General features: G+C 39.4%; 1 protein-coding gene across 14 annotated transcripts in view; it reads left to right on the top strand.

Moving 5' to 3' along the window:
* Phf3 (PHD finger protein 3) overlaps positions 1 to 27,221 on the top strand; it is a 71,581-nt gene extending 44,360 nt beyond the window's left edge. For 13 of the 14 annotated variants that reach the window (XM_011238471.3, XM_006495838.4, XM_006495836.4 and 10 more), the window contains 12 exons: positions 5,044 to 5,353; positions 8,249 to 8,432; positions 8,736 to 8,880; positions 9,326 to 9,482; positions 12,979 to 13,095; positions 15,472 to 15,603; positions 16,411 to 16,546; positions 17,596 to 17,791; positions 18,733 to 18,880; positions 20,751 to 20,840; positions 23,199 to 23,394; positions 23,621 to 27,221. In XM_011238471.3, coding sequence (XP_011236773.1) covers positions 5,044 to 5,353; positions 8,249 to 8,432; positions 8,736 to 8,880; positions 9,326 to 9,482; positions 12,979 to 13,095; positions 15,472 to 15,603; positions 16,411 to 16,546; positions 17,596 to 17,791; positions 18,733 to 18,880; positions 20,751 to 20,840; positions 23,199 to 23,394; positions 23,621 to 25,764 — 3,955 coding nt within the window. In that variant the 3' untranslated portion in view covers positions 25,765 to 27,221. The remainder of the gene's footprint in view (positions 1 to 5,043; positions 5,354 to 8,248; positions 8,433 to 8,735; positions 8,881 to 9,325; positions 9,483 to 12,978; positions 13,096 to 15,471; positions 15,604 to 16,410; positions 16,547 to 17,595; positions 17,792 to 18,732; positions 18,881 to 20,750; positions 20,841 to 23,198; positions 23,395 to 23,620) is intronic. The other variant, XM_006495837.4, reaches the window with a different exon arrangement.

Raw genomic sequence — 27,221 nt, 5'->3', positions numbered from 1 at the left:
AATTTGATGTAGTCATTGCATCTGATAAAAACCAAACCCATTTTGCTAATCAGAATTGTTATGCTGCCTCAGGACTGGAGGTTTTATGTCATTTTATTTGACTGCAGAACTAGTAATAAAGTGTAAAGCTCTGAATGGAATGGCTATTTTTCTTTTGAAGCTGTTATTTTTGTTTTAAATGATGCACTTGAAACACCAACTGTTACCATTTCAAAACCAACATTTGATCTTGGAACTAAGTTCAATAGCAAAAGCAACTGTTAGAATACCTAGCTGAATTTTGTATGTGTTATGGAGTAGACTGAAAATAAGTATTTGTTTTTGGAACGTTTAATGGTTCAAAGAATTGGTGAGTTCTGATCTTTGAAAATCTTTTAGAGTCGACGTTACCACTACTTTTATGATAGGGTTATTTTGGACTCCATTTTTCGAAGCTTATCCCATGCTCTCTCTTTGGAGTATTTCCTTATGCTTTCTTTTGAGAAGGGACAAAGATGAAGTGGTCTCTGCTGCTGCAGATGGTGCTGATCAAGTACTAACGTTGCTCTTTAGAGTTATGTCAGTGACTGTACACTAAAAAGAATGAAAACAGACAGTAAAGTCCCATGACAGTGTCCTCTCCCAGCTCTGTCAGATGACACAAAAGTGAAACCAAGTTTAGAGAGGCAGTCAGTAATCAGCATGGTGTGCATCACTTTCATTGGGAGTAAGAGGGAGGTTTGGGAATTGTTAAACTAAATTTTATGCCATAGAGGTTGGTAACATTTTTTTGTTTGTTCGGAGACAGACTGTAGCAGAGCCTGTTTGAAAGCTCAGTATATAATCTGTGCTGTCCTTGATCTTGGGGTCCTCTCGGCTCCGCCTTTATACTGCTGAAATCTTTACTGTTTGTGTCCTCTTTTAACGTCAGGGATTACTCAATGAAAAAGTATATCTTTGCTTTTAAACTTTGTAGCATGTTTGAATATAGTGCTACCTTTATCCGAGTTACATACCTTTTCATGGTTTGTACATTTATGGTATGTTCACATATTTCAAAGGGAGCTTACTTTATATCTCAGCGATGTAAGGATTAACTCACATTGTTAATTGTACTTTTAATAAAAGCCAGCCCTCTGTCTCATTTAGTATCTTTAAAAAATTCACAACACTGACATATGGTCAGGGACTTGGAACCTCAAGGATTCCTTTGGCATAGTTTGAACCCATGTTCAGTATGTTACTATTAGCTCTTTAATAATAACTTTTGTCCTAATGGTGTGGTCTTCAGGAGTTTGTCGGAGCTCTGTAGTGGTGACAGTCACTTCATAACTTCAGCAGCTACTTAAAGTAAAAATTACATAAAGATTACATAAAGAAAAGACTACATAAAGATTACATATTCTCTTTAATCTCCTTCCTTCCTTCCTTCCTTCCTTCCTTCCTTCCTTCCTTCCTTCCTTCCTTCCTTCCTTCCTCTCCCCCCTTTCTGATGCTGCTATATAAAGTATGAACTTCCTTTGCTGCAGTCTAGAATATAGCTTAGCATGATAGTGGTGGGGATTGGGTGTTGACCCTGTGTAATTGATCTGGATGATGTATATTGGAAATAATTAACTTCTGAATTGGCTCTTTAGCCACCTTTAGTGCCTTTTTTTCAGTCTGAATAAAGAAACTAGGCCATTGGTTGTGTTTTATATACATGTATAGTCTTGAGCACTACATTGTTACATTGCCTTTCCATTCATTAAATACCTAAAGCGTACTTTTCACACAATTTGTAATTTTTCAATTTTAATTTACATGCATAAATACAGATCTACTAGGGAAATATGGAAATGTATTATCTGATTGTATATACTGGTCATATTGAAAGCTATTTGTAAATAGCACTTGTGACAGTAGAGTTAATTAGTATTTTACATAAATTACAATGGAAATAGCTTTTTTCTATATATGTCCAGTTGGATGTTAGGCTTTGTATTATGGGTCTTCATGACTAACATTATGATCTTCTGTCCTAGAGACAATAGGTCTTTAATACAGACATAACAAAATTATTCAATATACTTTTTTATTAGATATTTTCTTTATTTACATTTCAAATGCTATCCCTGAAAGTTGCCAAAACCTCCCCCCGCCCTGCTCCCCTACTCACCCACTCCCACTTCTTGGCCCTGGCATTCCCCTTCAATATACTTTTAAAATGAGACTCTTGTTTACTTTTACATAAATGTGACTTTTGAATCTTTTCACCAGAAGACATTTTGAGTGGGAATTTTCTTAAAGTCACGTTGTGTTATGTACCTTCAGCTTCTCTTCCTCCTTTGTCTGGAAGATGTTTGTGTCTTTAATTCATAATGCATTTTCTTAACCCTAATTGTAGGTTGGACAAAATTTCAAAAACAAACAGCAAAAAATGTCTCCTTAGTAACATTAAGTTACAGTGTTACATTCAGAAAAGAAAACTTAATTCTTAGGACACGCTTCTAGAATAAATTATTCTGGTTTTCTCTTTATGTTTTATAGGCTATTTTTCAAGTCAACTATCTTCAAAGATTAGGTTGACTATTAAGATGATTTTGCATTTATGGGGAATAAAGTCTTATATGTAGTGGCAGGATGTTTGGGGCTGTCACTTAAATTACCTACAGAACTGTAGGCCCGTATTGTAATACCTTTCATGTTAATTTGTGGCCTGTTTCTTTTAAGATCGAGATTTCTTAGAATTAATTCTATAGTTTACTTTAACAACTAAGGTTTTCTAAGGATTTTTTTCTGGCTCTTACCAAAAAATTAAGATTAGAAATACAAGTTGCTTTCTGTTTTTCAGTAGACCTGATTTTTGTTTTTATTGTTGGTTTATATGTGAGCATAGTAGAAAAACAAAAGCTATTAGTGTTGCTGCCTTTTCACTTGATTAATACATACTGATTTGCTTGAGTCAGCTTATTCAGCAACAGTAGACTCATATTATCCATAAAGAAATTTCTTCTTTTATTAACCACACATTCAAGGACAGGGCAAGAACTGGAGTACTAGGTATTGGCATCCCACTGCTGTGAATCCTGTGCTGTGCCTTCTAAGTATTCCCTCCTAGCCCTCGGGTCTTTAAAGCAGTACAGCCTGAGAGGAGACAAGAAGGGGCCTTCTTCCGGCCATCTTGACTCCCCTTCTCTTTCCTCTTATTCTGGCTTCAACAACATTTTTTTAGTTCATGGGTTTTAGAAGTTCCTAAGTAGAAATTGGTGTTAACAGTTACAAGTAATTGACTATATGAAAGTAACTCCACCCCACTCCTGGCCCCAGGACACGGGTGTTTGCTACTATTTTTTTTGTGTTTTTTAGAAAGTTTTATCTAAACATTGTTCTAAAGTACTAAAATGACATCTTTAGATGACAGAGATTTGGTTTTCAAAGCATGTCAACAATTCAGTGTAAGCATTTCCAAAGTAAACTTGAAATGAGGGATGGTTTCTTGATAAATTTTATGATCATAGATCAGTGAGCTGTTTTGGTTACATCAAATGGATGTTTGAGAATGCTTTTACACTGTTTTATGATCTGTCATTTAAGACTGAAACCAATGCAAACTTGACTTGAAGTCAGTGCAGCTGTGGTTGTAGAAGAGAAGGAAGGGACCACTCATTTTCCTTCTGAATCTCAAAGCAGTTTATACTAGGCAGTTGGCTTCAGGAAATAGCAATATGTACACTTTGCATGAAGCAAGGGAAGAGAATTAAAGTATTAAACATGAAAGAATTCTTCAAGATCCCTACCCTGTGGAGCAATTGTCATTGAGACGGCATGAAGTCATCAAACATTTCAAAGAGAAACTTCCTTACAAGTAAATGTTACATTATTTAAATGTTCTCCTGGCTTGTGAATAAAACCTACTTACCCTTATTTTTCAAACCAAGTGCATCATAGTAAAGGTGAAGACTGACTGATGACTTTGGCAGCAGAAGGACCACTGAGGATAAAGAAGGGCCAATTGTAGCTTGTTTCCTAAGACTCAGCGTAGTAGTTGGGCAGACAGAAATGCACACAGGATGAAGAGCTGCTGTCGAGGAGGGATGGATTTGGCACCACTTTTAAAACACCTCCTAAATGTAGCACTAATTTTGGTACTTACTTTGATATTTTGACAATTTTGGCTTGAAATCAGGCCGCAGGTTAGTTTAAACATTCCGTCTGTTAGAGAACACATTTTTAAAGGAGCAGGGCGTGCTTGGTGGTGCCACCATTAACAAAGTCAGTGCCACAAGTGCTCAGATTATAAAGGGCTACCCCAAATCTTTGAGATAAGAATTGCCAGACAGAGAAAGAAAAAAGGGGGAAGAGATCTGAGTATTCCAGTGAGCTGATAGCATCGCTAATCATGTATGAGTTGCCATTTTATTTCTGAGTAGTTGCAGATACCTTTAAGTGACCCACTGCTTGGCTTCTGAATCATGAGGGAATACAGTAAAGGAAGAACTCAGCAAATCAGAGTCAAAACCTAGATGCCAGTGCATTCTTGTTAAGATGGGCTGCTATTTATTGGGCAAATGAGTTGATTTCCAAGAACACATAAGACATGAAGGAAGTCCACACCCAAAAGTAAACGAGAATCCTTCAGCTGAATCAACATGATATATTGGATCAGAAAGAATCAGGTTACATGCTGGCTACTAGGAATGAGAGACTTATACTTAGATTTTTTTTTTTTAAGTCAAATACCCCAGTTTTCTGTACGCTCTCACCTCTTAAATTGTGATTGAGCTCTCACACCTGACTGGGTCTTTTTATGTGCTTTGTTCTATGGTATTTTTGTACAGTGGGCTACCAGTTTTCATGACTGCCTTGTGTCCTCATTCCTATTCCCCACCAGCGTCTTTTGTCATTTCTTATTAGAGAGGAGAGTCGCTTGATGTAAAAGTTATGGTATCATGGAATGCTCCTTGGGAACTTGCTCTGTGTTGAACTGTTGCGTTCATGGAAAATAGGAACAGTGTCTGAACATTAAACATTTTCACTTGATACTAAGGTTTTAAAACAAATCACCTTTCTCCCCCCTTTCAGGTTTATGGTCGGCTGTGGGAGATGTGATGACTGGTTTCATGGAGACTGTGTTGGATTAAGTCTTTCTCAAGCACAGCAAATGGGAGAGGAAGACAAAGAATATGTTTGTGTAAGGTGCTGTGCTGAAGAAGATAAAAAGACTGACATACTAGACACAGAGATTTTTGAAGCCCAAGCTCCCATCGAAGCCCACAGCGAAGATAAAAGGATGGAGTGTGGAAAGCTGACATCATCGAAGCACGCAGTCACTGACGATAAACACAGACACTCAGATGACCCTGGGAAGCACAAGGTCAAAATTTTAAAACGGGTAAGGTTTCCAGACAGTACATTTGTTATTTCAAGAGCTTTGTATGGACCTAAATGATACTCAGAAATTTCTCTGTCATGTCTATTACAGTGTACGTTATTACTTTAGCATAAAAAATGAGTTGAATTTAAGGCTTGGGGAGGAGGGGACCAATTCTGTTGAAAAGTGAGGACTTTGACATACGCATTTTTTTGGTGTGTGCTGTTCCTGAGCTGTAGGTTTATATTTGAATCTTTGTTGTACAATATTTATGTGGCTATGTGGCCTAAGTATAAATTATGCTTACTAAGTACATTTTTAATCTAAATATTTACTGAATGTTTAACTGTTTTGCACTTTTTAAGAATTAAAAAGAATAATTATAGCTTTTGCTCTCATTTGCTTGGAAGTCACTTCTTCCACTTTCCCTGTTGAACTGTGGACTTCTAAAAGTTTGTTTTCCATGATCTGGCATTCTATATATATTTTTTTATAACTTACCTAGCATTAATTTATGTGCCTTGGTGTGAGGGTATCAGATCCTTTGAAAAGCTAAAGTTACAAAAGGTTGTGAGCTGCCATGTGCGCTGGGAAGAGCAGACAGTGCTTTTAACCAGGGAACCATCTCTCCAGTCCCCCTGACCTGGCATTTTAAACCACCTCCTAAAAGTATTTTCTAAACAAAATTTAAAATATTTTGTGTTTAGAAGAAGGAAAATAGAAAAAATGCATTATTCTCTTCAATTAAGTTTTCTTTCGTTAGCAGTGACTTTCCTCATCCTTGAATTGTAGCAGAACCCTGAAGAGGAAGTAGCACAGTGTCAATAAATGTGTAAGAATAAGTAAGCACGTTGTCTAAAAAGCAAAGGCAAGACTGATTCACGGGTTGGAGGCTGTATGGAAGCCGTTGGTTTGACCTGGGAAGCACTCCTAGCTGAGAAGAAGCAGTAGCTTGGGCTACTACTGTATTAAAGGATGGTGAGGGAGCACAGCTCTGTTAGAAAGGACTTGAGCTTGTGTTACGCTCCTGAGCATAGCCAGGCTTCCTCCTGTGGCAGGGAAAGTGAGCCAGGGAAGTGCCGGGGCATCTTCTAAAGGCCTCTCTATTTCTCCATTGTTTGCTGAGTCAGATCTTTCATGCACTCCTTTTGTGACTAGTCTTGGTTGAGCTCCATCTTGATAAACCTTTGTGACATTCAACATTTTTGTCTGACAAGATGTTTGGAGATCTTGATTAACATCAAGTTAATTGTTGATATTGCTGAGTGCTATATTACCATTTTGCAGTATGTTCTCTGAAAACTAATATATTTCATTAACTGTTGGTCATTACATTTGGTATATAGTTTCTTGTCTATTTGGAAATACATTGCTTTTTGGCTGAACTGTGTCTTAGCTAAAAAGATGTTCTAAAATGTTACCATTGTTAATGTTGTCGGAAATCATAGAAGCTGTTCTGTTTATAGATTCATGTGGCGTGCCATCATTGCTTGGTATTCTTTTGTAATACCCCCACCCTTTTTATTTTGTTTTTAATTTTTGAGACAGAGTACTGGCTGTCCTGGAACTCACTCTGAAAACCAGGTTGGCCTTAAACTCAGAGATGTGCCTGCCTCCGCCTCCTCAGTGCTGGGACTATGCACATACTCCACCACACCTGGCTGATGGTGAACTCTTGACTCTTTAGGTTAATCTGGTGGTAATTTATGCTGCCTTCTTTTCACATATGATTTTCTATCATTACATTTCTCTGTTGTAATATTTACTGCATTTCCGTGTGTGGTAGGAATGAAATTATCAGACCTGTAACAGTAAAACATGCTTCTGGGGATGGAGAGATGGCTGAGCAGTTAAGAGTACTGGTTGTTCTTTCAGAGGACCCAGGTGAAATTCCTAGTGTTCACAGCATAGCTCACAGGTATCTGGTATCTGCAACTCCAGGTCTAGGGGTGACAGTTAGTCCTCCACAGGCACTGCGCATGCATATAGTGCACTTATATGCATATATAGAAATAAAAAATAAGTCTTAAAAAACACCCCACCAGATTTCTACTCTTAATATTACGTCTAGTTAGGAAACTAAAAAATAAGTGAAAAATGAGAGCATTCTAAAGTTTCCATGTTACCTTGATCTTGGTCTGTAAATGGTTATTCTCCCTATGTTTTTAGATAAGTGTGATATGATTAATTTCTCTCTGAGAAGTAGCAGGTACATTGATGGTACCCATGGGAGTTAAAATTGCCTTTGACATCCTGGGAACATAACTGGTACCTGTGCTGAAGTTAATGAGCCTTGTTTGTTCTTTAGGAGTACATAGGCAAATGCAGGTGCTCACTTGTCCGCAGTTCCTTCCTCCTTCATATTTACAGCCAACTAAGGTCCTTACAGCCTGATCTCCGTTCTGTTTTCCTCTTTCATAGGATATTATGTATTTTATACAAAATAGATGGTTAACAATAGAATCTTGTGGTTTTTAATGATGGTAACTTATTTTTGTGTACATGTGTTTTTAAGATTTATTTATTTTATATTCGTGAGTACACTTTAGCTGTCTTCAGATACACCAGAAGAGGTTATCAGATCCCATGACAGATGGTTGTGAGCCACCATGTGGTTGCTGGGAATTGAACTCAAGACTTTAGAAGAGCAGTCAGTGCTCTTAACTGCTGAGCCATCTCTCCAGCCAATCCATATGTATGTGTGTGTGTGTGTGTATATATATATATGTATGTATGTATGTATGTATATATATATATATATATATATCTTACAGAAGTTTGGATTGAAAATGTTTAGTCTCTTACAGGTTGTAATGTTAACTAGATTTAATTTTTTTTCACTTACATATTATTGAGGTTTGTCTTAAATAGTAAGTAGTTTTTGTTTTAATGAAACAATACTACTGTATTTTTCAGGAGTCTGGTGAGGGAAAAACTTCCTCTGACAGTAGAGATAATGAAATTAAAAAATGGCAGCTAGCCCCTCTTCGCAAGTTGAGCCAACCACATTTACCTCGGAGATCATCAGAAGAAAAAAGTGAAAAAATAGCAAAGGAATCTACAGCTCTTGCCTCTACAGGAGAGAGAGTGGCGAGATCAGGTAGGGAGACTGCTGGAGATTATGTACTTGTATTTACTATTACAGAAGGTTGGTATATCTTGGGAATACTTTGAAAACAAAAACAAAAAAAACGTGAGTGCGTACACTTTATGACTCTAGAACCACTCTTGATCACAGGAGATTTTAGGTAGCACTCTGCACCAGGACTGTCTGAATAATGAACTCTGGGCTCTGGCATTATTTCTAAATACTTAGTCTGCATGGATTTCAACTTAGATCATGTATTATAGAGAAAGTATCTTTTAAAACAGTTTAATGAGTTTAGCTGCTTTTTACAATTAGGTACTCATGAGAAGCAAGAGACAAAAAAGAAGAAAATGGAAAAGGGTGGACCTAATGTGCACCCGCCTGCTGCTACTTCCAAGCCTTCTGCAGATCAGATCAGACAGAGTGTCCGACATTCTCTCAAAGATATTCTTATGAAAAGGTAACATGTTGTTATGCCAGTGGTCGAATAGCATGGGCTTTTCATGTATTTGAAAATAATTGAATTGAAACACAGGGCCCCCAATGGTGGAGCTAGAGAAAGCACCCAAGGAGCTGAAGGGATCTGCAACCCTATAGGAGGAACAACAATATGAACTAACCAGTATCCCCAGAGCTCGTGTCTCTAGCTGCATATGTAGCAGAGGATGGCCTAGTCCGCCATCATTGAGAGGAGAGGCCCTTGGTCTTGCAAACTTCATATGCCCCAGTAATGGGAAATGCCAGGGCCAAGAAGTGGGAGAGGGTGGGTAGGGAAGCAGGGCGGGAGGAGGGTATAAGGGACTTTCCGGATAGCATTTGAAATGTAAATGAGGAAAATGCCTAATAAAAAACTGTTTAATTCAAAACAAAACAAAACAGAGAAAAAGAATTGTTTTCATTTTAAGACTTACAGATTCAAACCTGAAGATCCCAGAGGAAAAGGCAGCAAAGGTTGCCACAAAAATTGAAAAAGAACTTTTCTCTTTTTTTCGGGACACGGATGCCAAGTATAAGAATAAATATAGAAGCTTGATGTTTAATCTAAAAGATCCTAAAAACAATGTAAGTAATTTATTTTGTCCAAGTTTTCTTAAACTTACTTAATTTTGTAAGTGTGTGCATGTGTATGTATGGGCATGCACATACTGTGGTTCTTTATCAGAGGACAGCTTTGACGAGTCATTTCTCTCTCGAGTGTCTGCAGACAGTTATACCTTGGTCATCTGGTGTACTGGGCGGCAAGTGCCTTACCCACGGAGCCATCCCACTCCTCCTGTAACGCTATGCATGCCATGGTCTGAACCGCAGTCTAGGACTTTAATGAAATAGCCCTTTCTAATAGGTTCCGAATGGGAGTGAGAGGGTCAGTTTGGCTCTGGGTTAGACTCCACAAATATGTCCTGCAAGAGGTCCTCAGTCTGAGTGCCTCCGCGAACAGCTGTGGTGATGTCTGTAGATGTCAGTCACATTGTGAGGCTGTGGAGCATCCCAGGGGAGCCCACACAGCATTCTCTCTGTGGTCGGTTTGCTTGGACTACTAGGGATTAAATTTAGCTGGGCCTCACAGCACACAGTTTGCTCTCTGCAGCTGAGCTCCTTCTGAGAGCGTCAGTTCTCATTGACAGGGAAGGGATGTAGCTGGGGATGACTTTAAGTTTCTCTTTCTTCTACCTCCAACTCGTGAGTGCCAGGATTGCAGGCCTGAGGCCCAATCTCCACACACTTGTCTCTGGGACTCAAACCCAGAGCTGCCGCATGCTGAGCAGGCACTTTACCGACTGAGTTGCCTGTGCAGCCCCAGAACATGACATGAGTAAGCTCCCGACTTAGGGATCCTAGACAGCAGTGAGGGGTGTTGAGTCTGTTGAGCAATGTGTTTGGATAGATGTGCATTTTCTTCTCGTCACTATCTCTTGCATAACACAGTTAAATGAGTAAAACAATTTACTCTAAACTATTCTTCAAAATCTATGTTAAGCCTAAGCATTTGTTATTTAAACCTGTAAGTAGAACTATGCTCACTCAAAACGTCACATTTTGTTGTAAACTAAAAAAGATCCAAGCCTGACAACATGAGCTTTGCATCAGAGCTTTCTAGGGAATCTGTGACAGAAAGATCACCTAAGCTGCGAATTCCCAGGCAGCCTGAACAGCAGAGTGAGACTCTGTCCTTTCCCTGGAAAAGTATTTTAAAATATTTTTACCAAATTAAATAGAACTTTATTAAAAATATATTTTAACTGTGGATTAAACATTATTGCTCTCTTACTTATATCTTGGGATTTCTTGTTGGAGACTTAGAAAAAATCCACAAGGTGTGTGTGTATTTGTATTTGTGTGTGTGTATGAGTTCACATAGAAAGTTCTGTACTGCATATGCTAAGCAAAAATTATGCAGTGAGCTCTTTCAGTGTTCCAAATATAAATAAATATAAATATGATTATTTTGTGTGTTATATTTATGTAGGTGCATTGAGAAATTTTGCTAAAGATGATTCTCAATTATAGAATTAAATTAAATGTATTTGTGTAAAAGTTTGCACATTAGTGATGTAAGTTTGCATATTAATATTTGCTACAAAATAGTCATATCTCAAAAATAATGCATTTCAACAGCAGACCAAAAATACTGAGGAAAAATTGCATATGTACTAAAGATGTATAGGCTTATTTTTCTGGTTATCACTCCCTATGTAATGTGTGTAACAGAGATGTACACAGTTTGGTTTTTTTTTTTTTTTTGGTTTTTGGTTTCTTTTTTGCTTTTTTTTCAGTTTTTCGAGACAGGGTTTCTCTGTGTAGCCCTGGATGTCCTGGGACTCACTCTGTAGACCAGGCTAGCCTCGAACTCAGAAATCCGCCTGCTTCTGCCTCCTCCCTAGTGCTGGGATTAAAGGCATGCGCACCACACCCAGCAAAGAAATCTTTTTTTTTTTTTCCTTTTTCCAGACAGGGTTTCTCTGTGTAGCTCTGGTTGTTCTGGAACTCACTTTGTAGACCAGGCTGGCCTTGAACTCAGAAATCCGCCTGCCTCTACCTCTCAAGTGCAGGGATTAAAGGCGTGTGCCACCACACCCAACTCACAGTTTTTAACATATTAAGAAAATATAGGGGCTGGAGAGATGGCTCAGCGGTTAAGAGCACTGACTGCTCTTATGAAGGTCCTGAGTTCAAATCCCAGCAACCACATGGTGGCTTACAACCATCTGTAATGACATCTGACGTCCTCTACTGAATGTATTTACATATTAACAATAAATAAATCATAGCCGGGCGTGGTTGTGCACGCCCTTAATCCCAGCATTCAGGAGGCAGAGGCAGGCAGATTTCTGAGTTCGAGGCCAGCCTGATCTACAAAGCGAGTTCCAGGACAGCCAGGGCTATACAGAGAAACCCTGTCTCGAAAAAACAACAACAAAAAAAGAAAATATAGAGACAGTTTAAACTATAATCACATGACAGTGTTGCTGCAGCAAGAAAAAGCCATCATTAGGTGATTTTGGGATTGCGTACACATCAGAGTGTATTTACATAGACAAAGGCAGCTAAGTCCCCTTCTTTATCACTAAGTAGTAAATTTTAAATGTGTATCATTGTTTGCATGGACTACTGTTGACTGGAATGTTACATCACATGTCAGCTGTGAATGGAATGGGGTGTGTTAAGTTATATGATAATAATAGTACATAGTTTTTATTGGCAATTTAAACATCAAAGATTTAGAATTTGGGCTGAATTCATGGGAACTATTAGGGGCAGTGTAATTGATTGAAGTATTTTAAAATATGCTAACAGCTGTTGAAGAAAAAATCTACGTTGTATAGTCTGTCATGGACCTAGAACTATATATTATATAAACTAATATAAACTATAACAAATATATAATAATATATAATGAAATAAAATATATAAACTGTATAAACTATAATCTAGAAATGTTTCTCAGTACTCAAATGAAGATTGCTTTTCCTTGCAGTTAGTTCTTTGCTGTGGTCTCTACTCAAGCCTGCCATGATTCAAATGTAAAAATCTTAAGAAAACAGAAAAACAGAGGCACCACTACATTGATTAAAAAGCTCTTTTAGTCAGCGCCTTTCCAGAAGTGGTGTGGTTATTATAATTTGTCCTGAGGCAGACTTGAAAGAGTTTTTTGGACAGATGTATAGTGGTTTCATTGCACTTGCTTTTTCATGTTCATTTTTACATGGATTTTCTGGTTTAGGGAATGGGTGGGTGGGCGGCCAGAAGCTTAACAGAATATCACTGTGTAACTGTCCTTGAATTTCATCCTCCTGCCTCAGTCTCAAGGTTGACTGCTGGGATTACAGGAATGGCCACTACACTGGCATCAAATAGAATTTTATATAGAATGTGTTTTATGTTTTACTCTTCCACACTATAAAGCTGCTAGGCTGTATGTACTAGGTTAAATTACATATTCATAAACCAGGCTTTAAAGTGGCTTCAAAGTTAAAGTTTGTTTATTGGAAGTTCACATGTTACAGCTCTTTTTTGTTTCTAAATGTTTGTGTCTCCTTTTCATTTTACAATCCTGTAGATATTATTTAAGAAAGTTCTAAAAGGAGAAGTAACCCCTGATCATCTTATAAGAATGAGCCCAGAAGAACTAGCCTCCAAAGAGCTGGCTGCGTGGAGACGAAGGGAGAACAGACACGTAAGGACACCTAACTTTGTCTTCCGCTTGCCTGTCAGTACAGAGTGCAAGGAAAAGAGGCCTTCTCTTCCCTCACTTCCTAGTCTCTGCTCCACCCCTTCTCTTCTCTCCTCTCCTCCCCCTCCCCTCCCCCTCACCCCACCCGATCTGGCTGGGCCAGGTGATTCTCTTTCTTCAATATTCTAAGTTGCTGAGACTACTGGCATGTATCACTTCACTCTTTTTTTATTTTTTTTTAAGATATAGTTATTTTATGTATGAGTGTATTTCCTGTATATATGTACTTCATGTACCTGTAGTATCAAAAGAGGGCATATGTCTTTGGGTTTCTCTTGCTGTGCTGCAACCCCAGGGCCAAAGCTACGTCGGGAGGAAAGAGTTTCTTGGGTTTATATATCCTGAATCATAACCCATTGAGGGAAGCTAAGACATGAGCTCAGACAGGGCAGGAGCCAATGCAGAGGCCATGGAGGGGAGCTGCTTCCTGGCTTGCTCTTGTGTCCCTAACAGTGAGCTGGGCCCTCTCCCATTGATCACTAAGAGAATCCCCTGCAAGCTTGTCAGCCTACAGCCTGATCTTGTAGAAGCATTTTCTCCATTAGGGTCCCCTCCTCTCAGATGACTGTAGAGTGTATCAGATTAATATATAACTAGTCAGCACAGCTTCAGATCTCAGAAAACTAGAGTTACAAACAGTTGTGAACCTCCATGTGGGTCAAGGGAAGTGAGCCAATGGCTTCTGCAAGAACAAGTGCCCTTAACTATGAGCGTCTCCAGCCTCTGCTTCCTAAATTCTTAGATTTTAGTGCCTGTCTTCATCTCTGCAGGGTTTTTCTTTTTTTTGCTAATTACAAGATTGTAGAATTATTTTATGATTTGTTACTTGCAAATCAGAACAATTGGAAAATAAGCATTAACCAACCTGTGCTTTCTATAAGCAGTTTCAATGCATTATGAACATTTTAATGAATCAGATTGTTCAATTCTAAAACTTTGTAAAACTTTTCGGAATCTACTAGAAGATAACCTGACTTGTCATATATAAGTATGCATAGAAATATTGTTATGTTTATGTGGTATTGTCTCAGATTAAACTGGAGTGTTGTAATTTGTATATTGTACGAAATTTTTAAAATAAAAATTTCTCAAAGTCACAGGTGCCAAAAGTTTTCAGTTGGGATTTATCCTTGCAGTACCTTTAATGTCAATCTTTAAAGATTAACTAAGAACTCTGCTCATCCAGTCATTCATTCATTCGAGGAAAGAGCTCACTGTATAGCCCAGGCTGCAGTCTCCTTGCTCCCACTCTCCCTGAGTGATAGATAAATGGCCACTTGTGCCACCATGCCTAGCAAGTTTGAGGGAATGATGATTTTGAGCATTTGTTTTCAGGTCTAGCCATTAGCTGCCCATTTTAGGAAATAATGAGTATGTATGGTTTTTATTGGCCTGCATAATATACAGGATTCTTTTGTTCATGGTGCTTGTTTGTGGCTTAGACATTAACCTTCCCTGGGCTGTGCTTGAGGTGGTCTGAGGGTCGAGAGGCCTTCATGCAGTGTATCAGACTTTTTTTTTTTTGCTTTGATGTTATATAATCTTGCCTCCTCTGTATTTCGAAACTAATGTTCATATCGTCTTTCTGTCTACACCCCAAGTCTCCCAAGTCTGCATGCACTCGCCTTACCTGAGATTTGAAACTGGATGCATTTGCTTTGGAGACCATGTTTTTCTTTTCTTTGTATGGTAAAGACCCTTTACCCACTGAACAATCCCACTAGTTCTATTTGACCCTTTTAATGGATGTTTTACAACCAACAAATGAGATGAATGGACAGACCTTTTCAGTCCTTATTGTTCTTTGCTCTAGTGCACACATGCACATGCAGGCGCACACATACACACATGCCCTGCTCTCTCTCATATTCTTGTTATACTTGCTAACTTTCATAGGTTGTTGCTGAGTTTCTTTCTTTTAATTGCCAGTGTTAACTAAAAAGGTCCAGGAGAAGTGAGTTGTCTTGTTTTTTGTTTGTTTTATAATCATTGACTAAGTTAGTATTGGAGGGATACACTAGACCATCAGATGAAGCACATGAGTCAAGTTCATTCTTGGTTCCTTGCAAGCTGATTTCAAGTATAAATACTGTGTTTCTCACTCTGAGCATTGCCTCTTGGTTGCCTCCTTGCCGAGGGTTAATGTGAGCCTCTCATGGCTGAGATATAGAGTTAATTCTTAAGATCTGTCCATACTTCTCAGCTCCTATTGGTATTTTATATCAGAGAAAAACTAAAAGTCAATTAAAATTCTTTCGGTTAAATTCTCATAAATTAAGGCACATACTTTAAATGTTTCCTTAAAATATTTTCTGTTAGACCATAGAGATGATTGAGAAGGAACAGAGAGAAGTGGAAAGACGACCAATCACGAAAATAACTCACAAAGGTGAGATAGAAATCGAGAGTGACGCCCCGATGAAGGAGCAGGAAGCAGCCATCGAGATCCAGGTAGGAGCAGATCTGACCTATGTGGTCTGCAGCTCCAAATACGAAGGTGGACAAAAGCTTTTCTCATGCTCTTAAAGCAGAACTTTGTTTTAAAGTAGTGAGCTTTAAAGTAGCCTGTTTTACTGGGTTAGTTCTTAAGAGCTTAGTGCACATTGTCTGCATTGTAGGTGCCTGTTAAAAGCTTGTTAGAATCCTGGGGGTATTTGATATAGTAATTCCTTGGTGCTTTGTTTTTGTTTTGTTTTTGTCGTTCTTTGGTTTTGGTTTTGGTTTTAAGGTGTGTATTGTAGAAAGGTAGAGAGAGAGAGAGAATAATAGAGAAGTAGAGGCTGGCCATGGCCATGTGGAGAGGGGAAAGGGAGTGGGGAGAGAGGCGGCAAGCGGGAAGCAAGAGAAAAGAGACAAGAGAGGAAGAGGGGAGTGAGCGAGAGAGAGCTCCTTGGTGCTTTGTAAATAGTGCAGTTTGAGAACCGTTGCGGCTTTCCTTTAATTATATTAAGATGTCTTTTTCTCTTGTATAATAGAAAAATGAGAAATAAGTAGATCAGGGTGGAGACAGTCTACTTCAGGGTTCCTTGTTTTCAAAAACCAGTGGAAAAAATGACTTGAAGTTTCATTAGAAGCTTTAAAAAATGAGTTGTTTTGAGTTTTTACTTTAAGTAACAATACTAAGTATTATTTTTTTTAAGAAAGTAAAAACAACTTTTTGAATGTAATGGCTTGACTTTGACAAATTAACAACTTGATTTTTAAAATTGCTGCCAAAATTTATCGGTTAAAATTCATTTTTATTTTCACTTCTGTTAGGAACCGTCAGCTAATAAGTCAATGGAGAAGCCAGATGTGTCTGAGAAACAAAAAGAAGAGGTTGACTCCACATCTAAAGACACCACTAGTCAACACAGACAGCATCTCTTTGACCTGAACTGCAAAATATGCATAGGTTGGGAGTCTTGCTAGCTCTGGTGCTGTGCTTACTGCTTAAGGGGTATAGTTTAGCACTCAGGTTTGTAGTCAGGATAGGTTTTACTCTCCGGTTTGGATGGTGCCACGCCAACCCACTCCTGTTGTATGAGAGTGGATCCAGTGTATAAACACCGAAGCAGACACAGCTGTGCTTTACCATGTGCACAGGGATGCAAACATAGCAGTAGATAGCTGCTAAGAAGACCATTCGGTTTGCTAATTTTCAGAATGTTGGAGGTTTTGTTTGTTTGGTTTTCCTTTTGGATATTATAGTCCCAAATTAGTGTCATTTTCTATTTTACACTGTTCAGGTTTAGTGCCATGTGCTATGTATGCATTTATGGTTAGGAGTAGACAGAATACAGATTTATTTTTACTGGCAGGAGGTTATCAGTATTTTAGGAAAAAATTCATGAGGGAGCCAGATTTACTTTACATTGTACAATATTTTCATTTTAGATTGTTAACATTCTCGTTTTTGTTTTTGTGTATTTGCTTTTGTGAGAGGGGTTTCCTTACATAACAGCTCTGGCTGTCTTAGAATTCACTTTGTAGACTAAGGCGGGCCTCAAACTCAGAGAGCTGCTGCCCTCTGCCTCCCCAGTGCTGAGATTAAAGGCTTATGTCACAACATTTCCCATTACTGTGTTAACATTCTTAATTTTTCACTTTCATAACTGAGGAGTAGCACCAGTGACTTCTCATTTGCACCATTTTCTGTTTAAACAGTGGTGATAACTGGAAAATAGATAAAAGGCGACATTAAGTCAGTCCAGGTGAAACCCTTCACAGTGTGAGGAAACCACATTTCAGTTAGCTTAGGTCTCTGGGTGCCATTGATAAATTATTTGCTTCTTAGAAAAAGTGTAACAATTTGCTATGAGAAAACATCACAGGTATATATTATCCCAGGAAATATTTATTCAATAATGGAACCAAAGAACTTATAGCACTTTTGAAAGTAAAAATGCATGACAGTGTAAAACTTGCAGATAACAATCTGATTTTGGTGTTTTCTGGTTTCAGGTCGAATGGCACCACCTATAGATGATCTTTCTCCAAAAACTGTGAAAGTTGTTGTAGGAGGAGCCCGGAAACACTCAGACAACGAAGCAGAGAGTCTAGCAGATGCGTTGTCTTCAACTACGAATATTCTGACCTCTGACCTCTTTGAGGAGGAAAAGCAAGAATCTCCCAAGTCAACGTTTTCCCCCACTCCACGGTAGCTCCCTCTCTCGGGCATAGTCTAGAATAAGCTTTGCTTAATTGTACTTAAAGATGCGCAAACACAGAAAAGGGACATTTCCTAGAGACTTTTGAGAAAGTGACTATGTATACCCCAGGCCAATGGATAAGTGAACAGGACTTCAGGGTTAATTTATTTGAATGGATTTTAGATTTAAGAGTACGAAGTAATGGCTTTCAGACTCTTAATTATGGGCTGAAAAGGTGGCCCAGCATGTAAGAGCACTGGCTACTCTTGCAGAGGACCTGGTTTCTATTCCCAGCACCCTCAAGGCAGATCATAATCGCCTGTAACTACAGTTCCAAAGGGTTGGATACCTCCCTCTGGCTTCCATGGACACGCACATGGCACACAGGCAGAACTCCATACACATGACATAAAAACTCCATACACATGACATAAAAACTCCATACACATGACATAAAAACTCCATACACATGACATAAAAGCAAGTAAACCTTTATAAACAAATCAGGAAAATGATGTAAATACAGTGACCTCAAGAAGGAGGGGTGTAGCCTTTGCGCGACGCATGCACAACCTCAGAGCACTTTAGAGGGGGTCCTTGTAAAGCATGACTGTGTGGTTGTGGTTGTAAATGTATAATTGAAAGCACACAGTTTTTATTGAGTGCAATTGAATTAAAGTGTTTACTGACTTTTTGACATAAAATACTTTTAGTGATTATAGAAAGTAGACTCACTCATTCATGGATATTTCATTACATTTATTTGTGTGTGTATTTGTGCTACAATACTCATGTGGAGGTTTGAGGACAACTTTGAGGAGTTGATTGCTTCTTTCCACCTTTATGTGGACTCCAGGGATTGAACCCCGGCCCTTAGGATTGGGGGCAAGTATCTTTACCACAGCGCTATCTGGCTGGCGTGTTTCCTAACTTTAGTATCCTTTTCTAGGCCAGAGATGCCTGGAACTGTGGAAGTTGAGTCAACCTTTCTGGCTCGATTGAACTTCATCTGGAAAGGTTTTATCAATATGCCCTCTGTGGCAAAGTTTGTTACCAAAGCCTACCCCGTGTCTGGATCCCCTGAGTACTTGACAGAGGTACTGTGAACTTTCCTCCCTTTCCTTGCTTGGGTTTGCACGTGTTTCTGAAAACAGCAGGCAGGGAAACATGCTGTTAGTAATAATTTAAAAAAATCTATAATGCTGACAAATTTATGGCAAAGTTAGCCTATGAAAAAAGGCTTAATTGCTTATGAAAAAAATTGTTTAATTGTTAAAGAAATGGAATTCCTACACTATTCAGGTTTCAGGACCATTGTACCTGACTGTGTCTGTCACTGTTGAGGTTGTCACTCTGTCAGTCTCAGAGAGCACTGACCAGCCACTGCAGCACTTCCTGTGGTTAGTTAAATAGAAAATAAACAACAGTAGTGTAATACTGTGGTTAGTGACCAAGTGTCACATTTAAACATCAAAGGAGATCAAGCCAGTATACATGCGCTGAATACATTATTTTTGTGGATTTGATCCATTAGTCTTTTGGTTTATCTAAATCATCTGATCATTATCATCCCTATAATGGTAATGGTTTTCCTTTGATTAGGCTGAAATTTTCCTGTCTCACCTTCGTCCTTTCCCCTTGTGATCTTAGTGTGCAGCCAGGGGCCCTGTGTGTTTGCAGCAAGCCTTCTGTCGCTGAGCCACAGCACTGGTCCTTTACATTCCCATTGTTCTGAGTTACTACACAGAGCTGTTGTTGTGCAGTTTACTTGGGCAATATTGAATGTGAATATTGTTAGAGAAAAATTAAACAGGCCGCTAGTGGTCTTTTGGTGGGTAAAAAATAACCCTTTAGAATTTTTATTTTTTCTTTAGATCATTTTGAAGCTAATCCTTTTGCATGGATAATTAGGTCCTGGTCTCTCAGACCCTTTTAAATTTGAATAAAGATTTTTTCTTAGTGCCATAGTTTTCACTGTGGTTAGTTTCCTAAACTCCTTCACTGACTTTTATTTTACTTTTATTACAGCTAAGATATCAAAATTTTGAAAGTAACTAATGAATTAAATAAACTTAATTCTACTTTCATGCTTTTCCTTGGTCTTCATAGGAAAAAAAATACTGAATAAAGTTTTAAAATTTTGTGATTAACTATATATAGGTATCAATATACATATAGTGTGTGTAGTTAAGCCTTTTAAAACTGGATTGTTACAGAGTTAATTTTCTCTTGCAAAATATACTATGTAATTAAATTGCATAAAATCTGAACTTCAGCTATTAATTATTAAGGATTCCTTCAAAAAATAAAAAAGCATAAAAAAAAAAGTGGCAGGCATAGTGGTACACACTGTTAGTACAAGCACCAGAGACAGAGGCAGGAGGATCTCTTATAAGTTCAAAGACAGCCTGGTCTACATAGTGAGTTCCTGGACTGCTAGAACTACATTTTGCGACCCTGTTTCAAAAAAAAAAAAAAAAAAAACAAAACAAAACAAAACATAGTAATAATGCTGTCCACTGCCACAGACCACCATTGAGTAGCTGAGAGCCCACCCCAAATTGTGTGTGTGGTGCTGGCTACGGGGTCCTTGTGCTTTCTATCCTGCCTTGGCATGACCTTAGATTTTGATCTTAATGTTGAGGCTGTTTATGTCTGTGTGTCCTTAGTAACTGCATTTCCAGTATTATTTATCTGAAGTTGGCATTTGAGTTAGGCTCAGTTGCTATCTCTCTACTGGGTTTTATTTTGTGATGTGATGCAGTTTGTTTATTCTTTGTGTCTTCTGGGGATTGATTGAACTCTGAGTCTTACACATGCTAAGCATGTGCTCTATTACCATGTTCTAAGCCCTGTTTACTTGTTTTTATTCTTATTCAAATTATTTTCAAAGCTAAGCGTGTCTGAGTCATGGGATTGTAGTGAAGATGTTGTGGATTGGTTGATCATCTTTTCTTTTATCCATAGGACCTACCAGACAGCATTCAAGTAGGTGGCAGGATATCGCCTCAGACAGTTTGGGATTATGTGGAAAAAATAAAAGCATCAGGCACCAAGGTGAGTAAACTCAACAGTGGCAGTATGCAAAATGTTTACAGAGTCAAACTACTTAAAGTCTCACACAAGGATCCATTGTCTCTTATGGAGAGGGAGCTAATACAAATTGGAAATGTATATAACCTCTCTAGGAGGAAATGGGCCTGGGTGGTGATAGACAACTCAGTTACCAAGTGACTGCTACCTAGGCTGGATCCCCAGCACACACATAACACACTTATCAGCTCAGCTCTGGGGAGACAGAGACGTGCAGACCAGGCAGGCTAATTAGAGCTCAGCTACACATGACGCTTTGGTTGATCTGTGGATTCTAAGTGTGAATACATAAACAAAGCCGTTTGCTCAACCTTCCCTTGAGTCTCTGCTTTCTGGAATGTGTTCTCTGTAGCTTCTGTCAACACTGTGGAAAGAAGTGTGTTAGAGTAAGGATGACGTTTACCTGTGTCAGGCAGGGCATGGCCAAGCTCTGTATGCCCGTGTAGACTCTGCTGCAGTCCGGCGGTTCAGACCCTGCAGAAGCCTGTCCTCCTTTGTCAGGATGCTGGGAGGCCTAGGGCTCTGAGCTTGTAGATCAGCTGGGAAGCAGGCCGCTTCTTGCCGCTTCACTGTTTCCAGTAGTGCGTGCTTCCATCAAGCACAGAAGTCACAGGTCACTCAGCAGCAGCAGATGGGAACCAGCGAAGGCTGAGCCTTAGATGGTTTTTAACGGCAAACCCCAGAAATTGCAGTTGTCTTTGCTTGAGCTATAGTTGGTGAGAACTGAGTCACACAGCTGTGTACAACTGGAAAGAAAGCAGGCAGAGAGGGCTAGCCAGACATGAAGGTCTGTTAGTAACAGGAAGAGGTGATTATAACCGGAGATGTAACCTCGGCCTCCGTCACAGTGATGCTTCTCTTCAGCTGTGGTCTCCATTTATTTCCTTAAACTCAGAGAATAATATTTCATGGAACAATTTAAATCCGTTTTTGTAGAAATTTCTTGTTCTCTTTAGAGTGACTAAAAGGGAGAGTCTTAAGCTGAGAAGGCTCTCTTCCCCCTGTATAAACTGTTGAATTGACACAGTGTTAACAGTTCATTGAAACAGTTAAAAGGTTACGGAACTTGGGAGGTCAGGACAGGCAGACCTCTTGAGGGCAGCTTGGTTTACATGGCCGAAAAAAGAGCTACTACATTGGTTGCTCTTACTTCTTTCTCTCTCCCTCCTGACCCCCTTCTCGCTGTGGATACATATTACTGTCCAGTACTTTATAACATACCTTCAGCTTGAAATAATTTAAACACATACTAGTTAGTTAGCTTTAGATATATTAGAATGTGATATCACTAATACATTTTGGATATCCCTTATCCAAACTGTTTGAGATCAGAAATGCTTCAGATTTTGAGCTTTTTTGAATTTTGGAATGTTAGTATATACATAACATGATACCTTGAGAATAGGGATTCAAGTATAATTATGAAATGAGTTATGGATTATGTAAACCTTCTAAACATAGACTAATGGTAATTTCATACAAAATTTTTGAGGTACCTGTGTTTTGATTCCTCACATGTAGATAGGTATAGAATTTTCTAAATGTTGTCCTCCAAGTTTCAGAGTTGAGAGCATTTCTTTATAACCTGTACACAATTCTAGGAGGCCAAGCCATAGCTTAGCTCACACTAGTAATTTTCTTTTTGTGTCAGTTTAGACTTAGTAGTGAGGAAGGCCTTTTCCTGAATACCTTTAAAAGAAAAACCTACATTAATAAAGTAATACCAAATTATGATTATCTTTTTATTTGAAATAAAGTTGAGCACCCCAGAGACAGATAACAAAATTCTTTTTTTTTTAAATTTTTTATTAGTTATCTTCCTCATTTACATTTCCAATGCTATCCCAAAAGTCCCCCATAACCACCACCACCCACTCCCCTACCCACCCACTCCCCCTTTTTGGCCCTGGCGTTCCCTTGTACTGGGGCATATAAAGTTTGCGTGTCCAATGGGCCTCTCTTTCCAGTGATGGCCGACTAGGCCATCTTTTGATACATATACAGCTAGAGTCAAGAGCTCCGGGGTACTGGTTAGTTCATAATGTTGTTCCACCTATAGGGTTGCAGATCCCTTTAGCTCCTTGGGTACTTTCTCTAGCTCCTCCATTGGGGGCCCTGTGATCCATCCAATAGCTGACTGTGAGCATCCACTTCTGTGATAACAAAATTCTTAAAAACTTAGAATCTGTTATATGTATGCTTTTAGAATCTTATCAAAACCAAAACTCAAAATTAGATGAGTACTAATTAATAAACTATTTAAAAATCAAACTACATTTTAGGTTACTATTTTAAGCAATTGTTTGTTATTTTCTTGAATAGGAAATCTGTGTGGTTCGCTTCACACCAGTAACTGAAGAAGATCAGATTTCTTACACTTTGCTGTTTGCGTACTTCAGTAGCAGAAAGCGCTATGGTGTGGCTGCTAACAACATGAAGCAGGTTAAAGACATGTACCTCATTCCATTGGGCGCTGCAGATAAAATCCCACACCCTCTTGTGCCTTTTGATGGACCTGGTATGTCTATGCTCTGGTAATAGAATGGGCTTGAAGTGAGTGGGAAGGGGAGGTCCAGAGTAGAAGGACTGGTTGGCTGCTTTCTGTCTTAGATCCAGACCCTTAGAGATGACAGGACTGGGTTGGCCACAGTTTAATAGCTTGTAATAAAGTGCTTGTAAAAGCTCTGAAATGATTGACGACAGACGGCTAGTTTATGGCTGTTATGTTTGTTTATTTTCTCTAGGACTTGAGCTGCACAGACCTAATCTGTTGTTGGGCCTGATTATCCGTCAGAAGCTGAAGCGGCCGCACAGCGCTAGTGCAGGCCCCAGTCACACAGGCGAGACTCCTGAGAGCGCCCCAATAGTGTTGCCCCCCGACAAGAAAGGTAAAATGGAGTCATGCACAGAGGAAGCAGCAGAGGAAGAGAGTGACTTTTTCAATTCCTTTACAACTGTGTTACACAAGCAGAGAAATAAGCCCTCACAGCCTCTTCAGGAAGACCTGCCAACAGCAGCTGAACCTCTGATGGAAGTCACCAAGCAGGAGCCACCAAAACCCTTAAGGTTCCTTCCTGGGGTCCTGATTGGCTGGGACAATCAACCTTCTACTCTGGAATTAGCAAATAAGCCTCTTCCTGTGGATGACATACTCCAAAGCCTTTTGGGCACCACTGGTCAAGTATATGAGCAGGCTCAGCCACTTGTAGAACAAAGCACTCTTAAAGAAATTCCTTTTATAAATGATCAAGCTAACCCAAAAGTAGAGAAAATAGATAAAGTGGAGGTGACTGAAGGTGACGCCAAGGAGATAAAAGTTAAAGCAGAAAATATTTCAGTGTCTACAAGTAAAAACTCAGGAGAAGAGACTTCATCGGTAGGTTCATCTTCCATTTCTCCAGGGCCTTTGGCAAGTCTCAGTCTGAGAGGGAAACCACCAGATGTTTCTACAGAAGCATTCTTAACAAATTTATCAATTCCCTCAAAACAAGAGGAAAGTGTGGAAAACAAAGAGAGAACATTAAAAAGACTGCTGCTCCAAGATCAAGAGAATAGTTTGCAAGACAATAGGACTTCAAGTGACTCTCCCTGCTGGCCTGGCACTGGGAAGGGAGGCATGGATGGGGATGGGAGCGGGAGCGGGAGCGGGAGCGGGAGCGGCAGTGAGGGTCCAGTGGCTAACACAAGAGCCCCACAGTTTATCAACCTGAAAAGGGACCCTAGGCAAGCAGCAGGACGAAGTCAGCAGACAGCTTCTGAAAGCAAGGATGCAGAGAGCTGCAGAAATGGAGACAAGCATGCTGCGTCTGCTCCACCACACAACAAAGAGCCCTTAGCAGAGGCTGTCGGTGGAGAGGGAAAGCTGCCTTCGCAGGAGAAGAGCTCATGTGTAGAGCAGAACGACGATTCGGAAGCTGCACCAAACTCATCCTCAGTAGAAAACTTAAATTCGTCACAAGCAGAACAAGCCAATCCTTCACAAGAGGATGTTTTAACACAAAATATTGAAACGGTCCACCCGTTTAGAAGAGGATCGGCTCCAACATCATCTCGTTTTGAAGGTGGAAATACCTGCCAATCAGAATTTCCGTCTAAAAGCGTTAGCTTTACTTGCAGGAGTAGCAGCCCTCGCGCGAGTACAAACTTTTCACCTATGAGGCCACAGCAGCCCAATCTCCAGCACCTCAAGTCCAGTCCTCCTGGATTCCCATTTCCAGGACCCCAAAACTTCCCTCCGCAAAATATGTTTGGATTCCCACCACATTTGTCACCTCCGTTACTTCCCCCTCCAGGCTTCGGCTTCCCTCAAAATCCCCCCATGGTTCCTTGGCCACCTGTTCATGTCCCAGGCCAACCACAACGCATGATGGGGCCCCTTTCACAAGCATCACGGTACATGGGCCCACAAAATTTTTATCAGGTAAAAGATATTCGGAGACCAGAAAGGCGCCATAGTGACCCATGGGGTAGGCAAGACCAACAACAACCAGATAGGCCATTTAATAGGGGTAAAGGGGACCGACAGAGATTTTACAGTGATTCGCACCACTTGAAAAGAGAGCGTCACGACAAGGATTGGGAGCAGGAATCCGAAAGGCACAGACACAGAGACAGAAGCCAAGAAAGGGACAGAGACAGAAAAAGCAAAGAGGAAGCAGCGGCACACAAAGACAAGGAGAGACCGCGGCTCTCACACGGCGACCGGGCACCAGATGGGAAAGCAAGCAGAGATGGTAAGAGTGCAGACAAGAAACCGGACAGGCCTAAAGGCGAAGACCACGAAAAGGAGAAAGAGAGAGACAAGAGCAAGCACAAAGAAGGGGAGAAGGACAGAGAGCGGTACCACAAAGACAGGGACCACACCGACAGAGTGAAAAGCAAAAGGTGAAACTGGAGGCTGCTTTAGCGTCTTACATGTGTGTCTTTATAAGATTGCCTGGTAGGACTGTGCCATCTTAACCCTCGGATTGCTGCTTGGCAGAGCAGTAAACTATGCTGGTGCACGGTCCTGTGACCAGTGCCCTCCGCCCCTTCTTTACACCACTGTCCTACCTACAGGAATTTAATATTTTTAAAGTTTTACAATACTGTATATTCAAAGATTTGTTTAATTAATATGCAATAAAGGCTTAGAAATTTTAGTTTTATTCCTTAATTGGTAAATATGGTTAACTATGAAATATATTTCCTGCCTCTAGTGAATGTCCTTTCTATAATGACTAATTTGAAAGTAATCTGTGCTCTGTACATTTGTTTTCAATTGCACTGTTTTTAAAGAAAATGTAGAGGAGCAGCAAAAAAGCCAAGCGACTTCCCGATGAGACCATACTATTTAGGTGGCAGTTTTTGACTGTATCACGACCCCAGGGAGGTCATGGGTTGCTTTAATCTGTGCTCATTGAAGGCGTTTCTTACCATGTACTGCAGTTTGTGGTAGGCCATATCCCTTTCCTTTCTGGCTCTTCAGAAACTTGAATACTTAAGCTTGTACATGATCTTGTGTTTTGCTATCCTTTTTACTGTAAAATGTAAATATTTTAAGGGATATTTTGATTCTAAATATGATAAAAGAATTTCTCACCTACTTTGTGTGTGTGATTTGAAATTCAGTAGTAAAAGAGATTCTTCGAAGCTTCTTCTCAAGACATTATTATTTTACTCAGCCAAGAGTATGTAGATACACTGTCAGACACGGCCTAAGAGAGGAATGGCTTTCTTACATCTTAGATGATTCACGTCTAAAGAGGCTAGTGCTTAGAACTTCCAGCAGATAGCTCTGCAGTTACCCACTTAGTTGCTGTTATGTTTCTGGAAGCTTACATATGATTAAACACAGTAATCATTATAAAACTGCAGAACTTAAGTGAAATGTATTTTGATTTTTGATTTTTTTGTGGGGGGGTAAAGTGATTTGTTTGTAGGGCAACTGTAAAACTGAGTATGCCAGTTTGACTTGAAATAGAAAATACACAAGACTGTTGTTCTTTCAGATCTAAATTTATCTACACCCCGAAATACATCTTATGCTGATGTTTAAAACCTAAAGCAGTAGCTGCCAGATGATGCTAACACTCGAGACCCCACTCAAGAGCGATCAGTTCTTATCTACTTGTACCCATGAAGAAGAATTCCAGTAACTCCACAAAATTAAGAGAACTGTTTTTAAAGGATTACCAGGTTTTTGAAACCGAATTAACCTTGCTAGAGAAAACAGCAGTCAAACATTTTGTCTGAATTGCAAGGATTGCAGTATATTTTTTTTCCATCTTTACCTCTGAAATTTATCATCATCATGAAAGTTCTAAAATGAAGGATTTCCGTTTAAATAAAGTATTTTCAACGTTT

Source organism: Mus musculus, chromosome 1 (genome assembly GCF_000001635.26).
Source record: "Mus musculus strain C57BL/6J chromosome 1, GRCm38.p6 C57BL/6J".
Lineage (NCBI taxonomy): Eukaryota > Metazoa > Chordata > Mammalia > Rodentia > Muridae > Mus > Mus musculus.
This window is presented reverse-complemented; position numbering and strand designations above follow the sequence as displayed.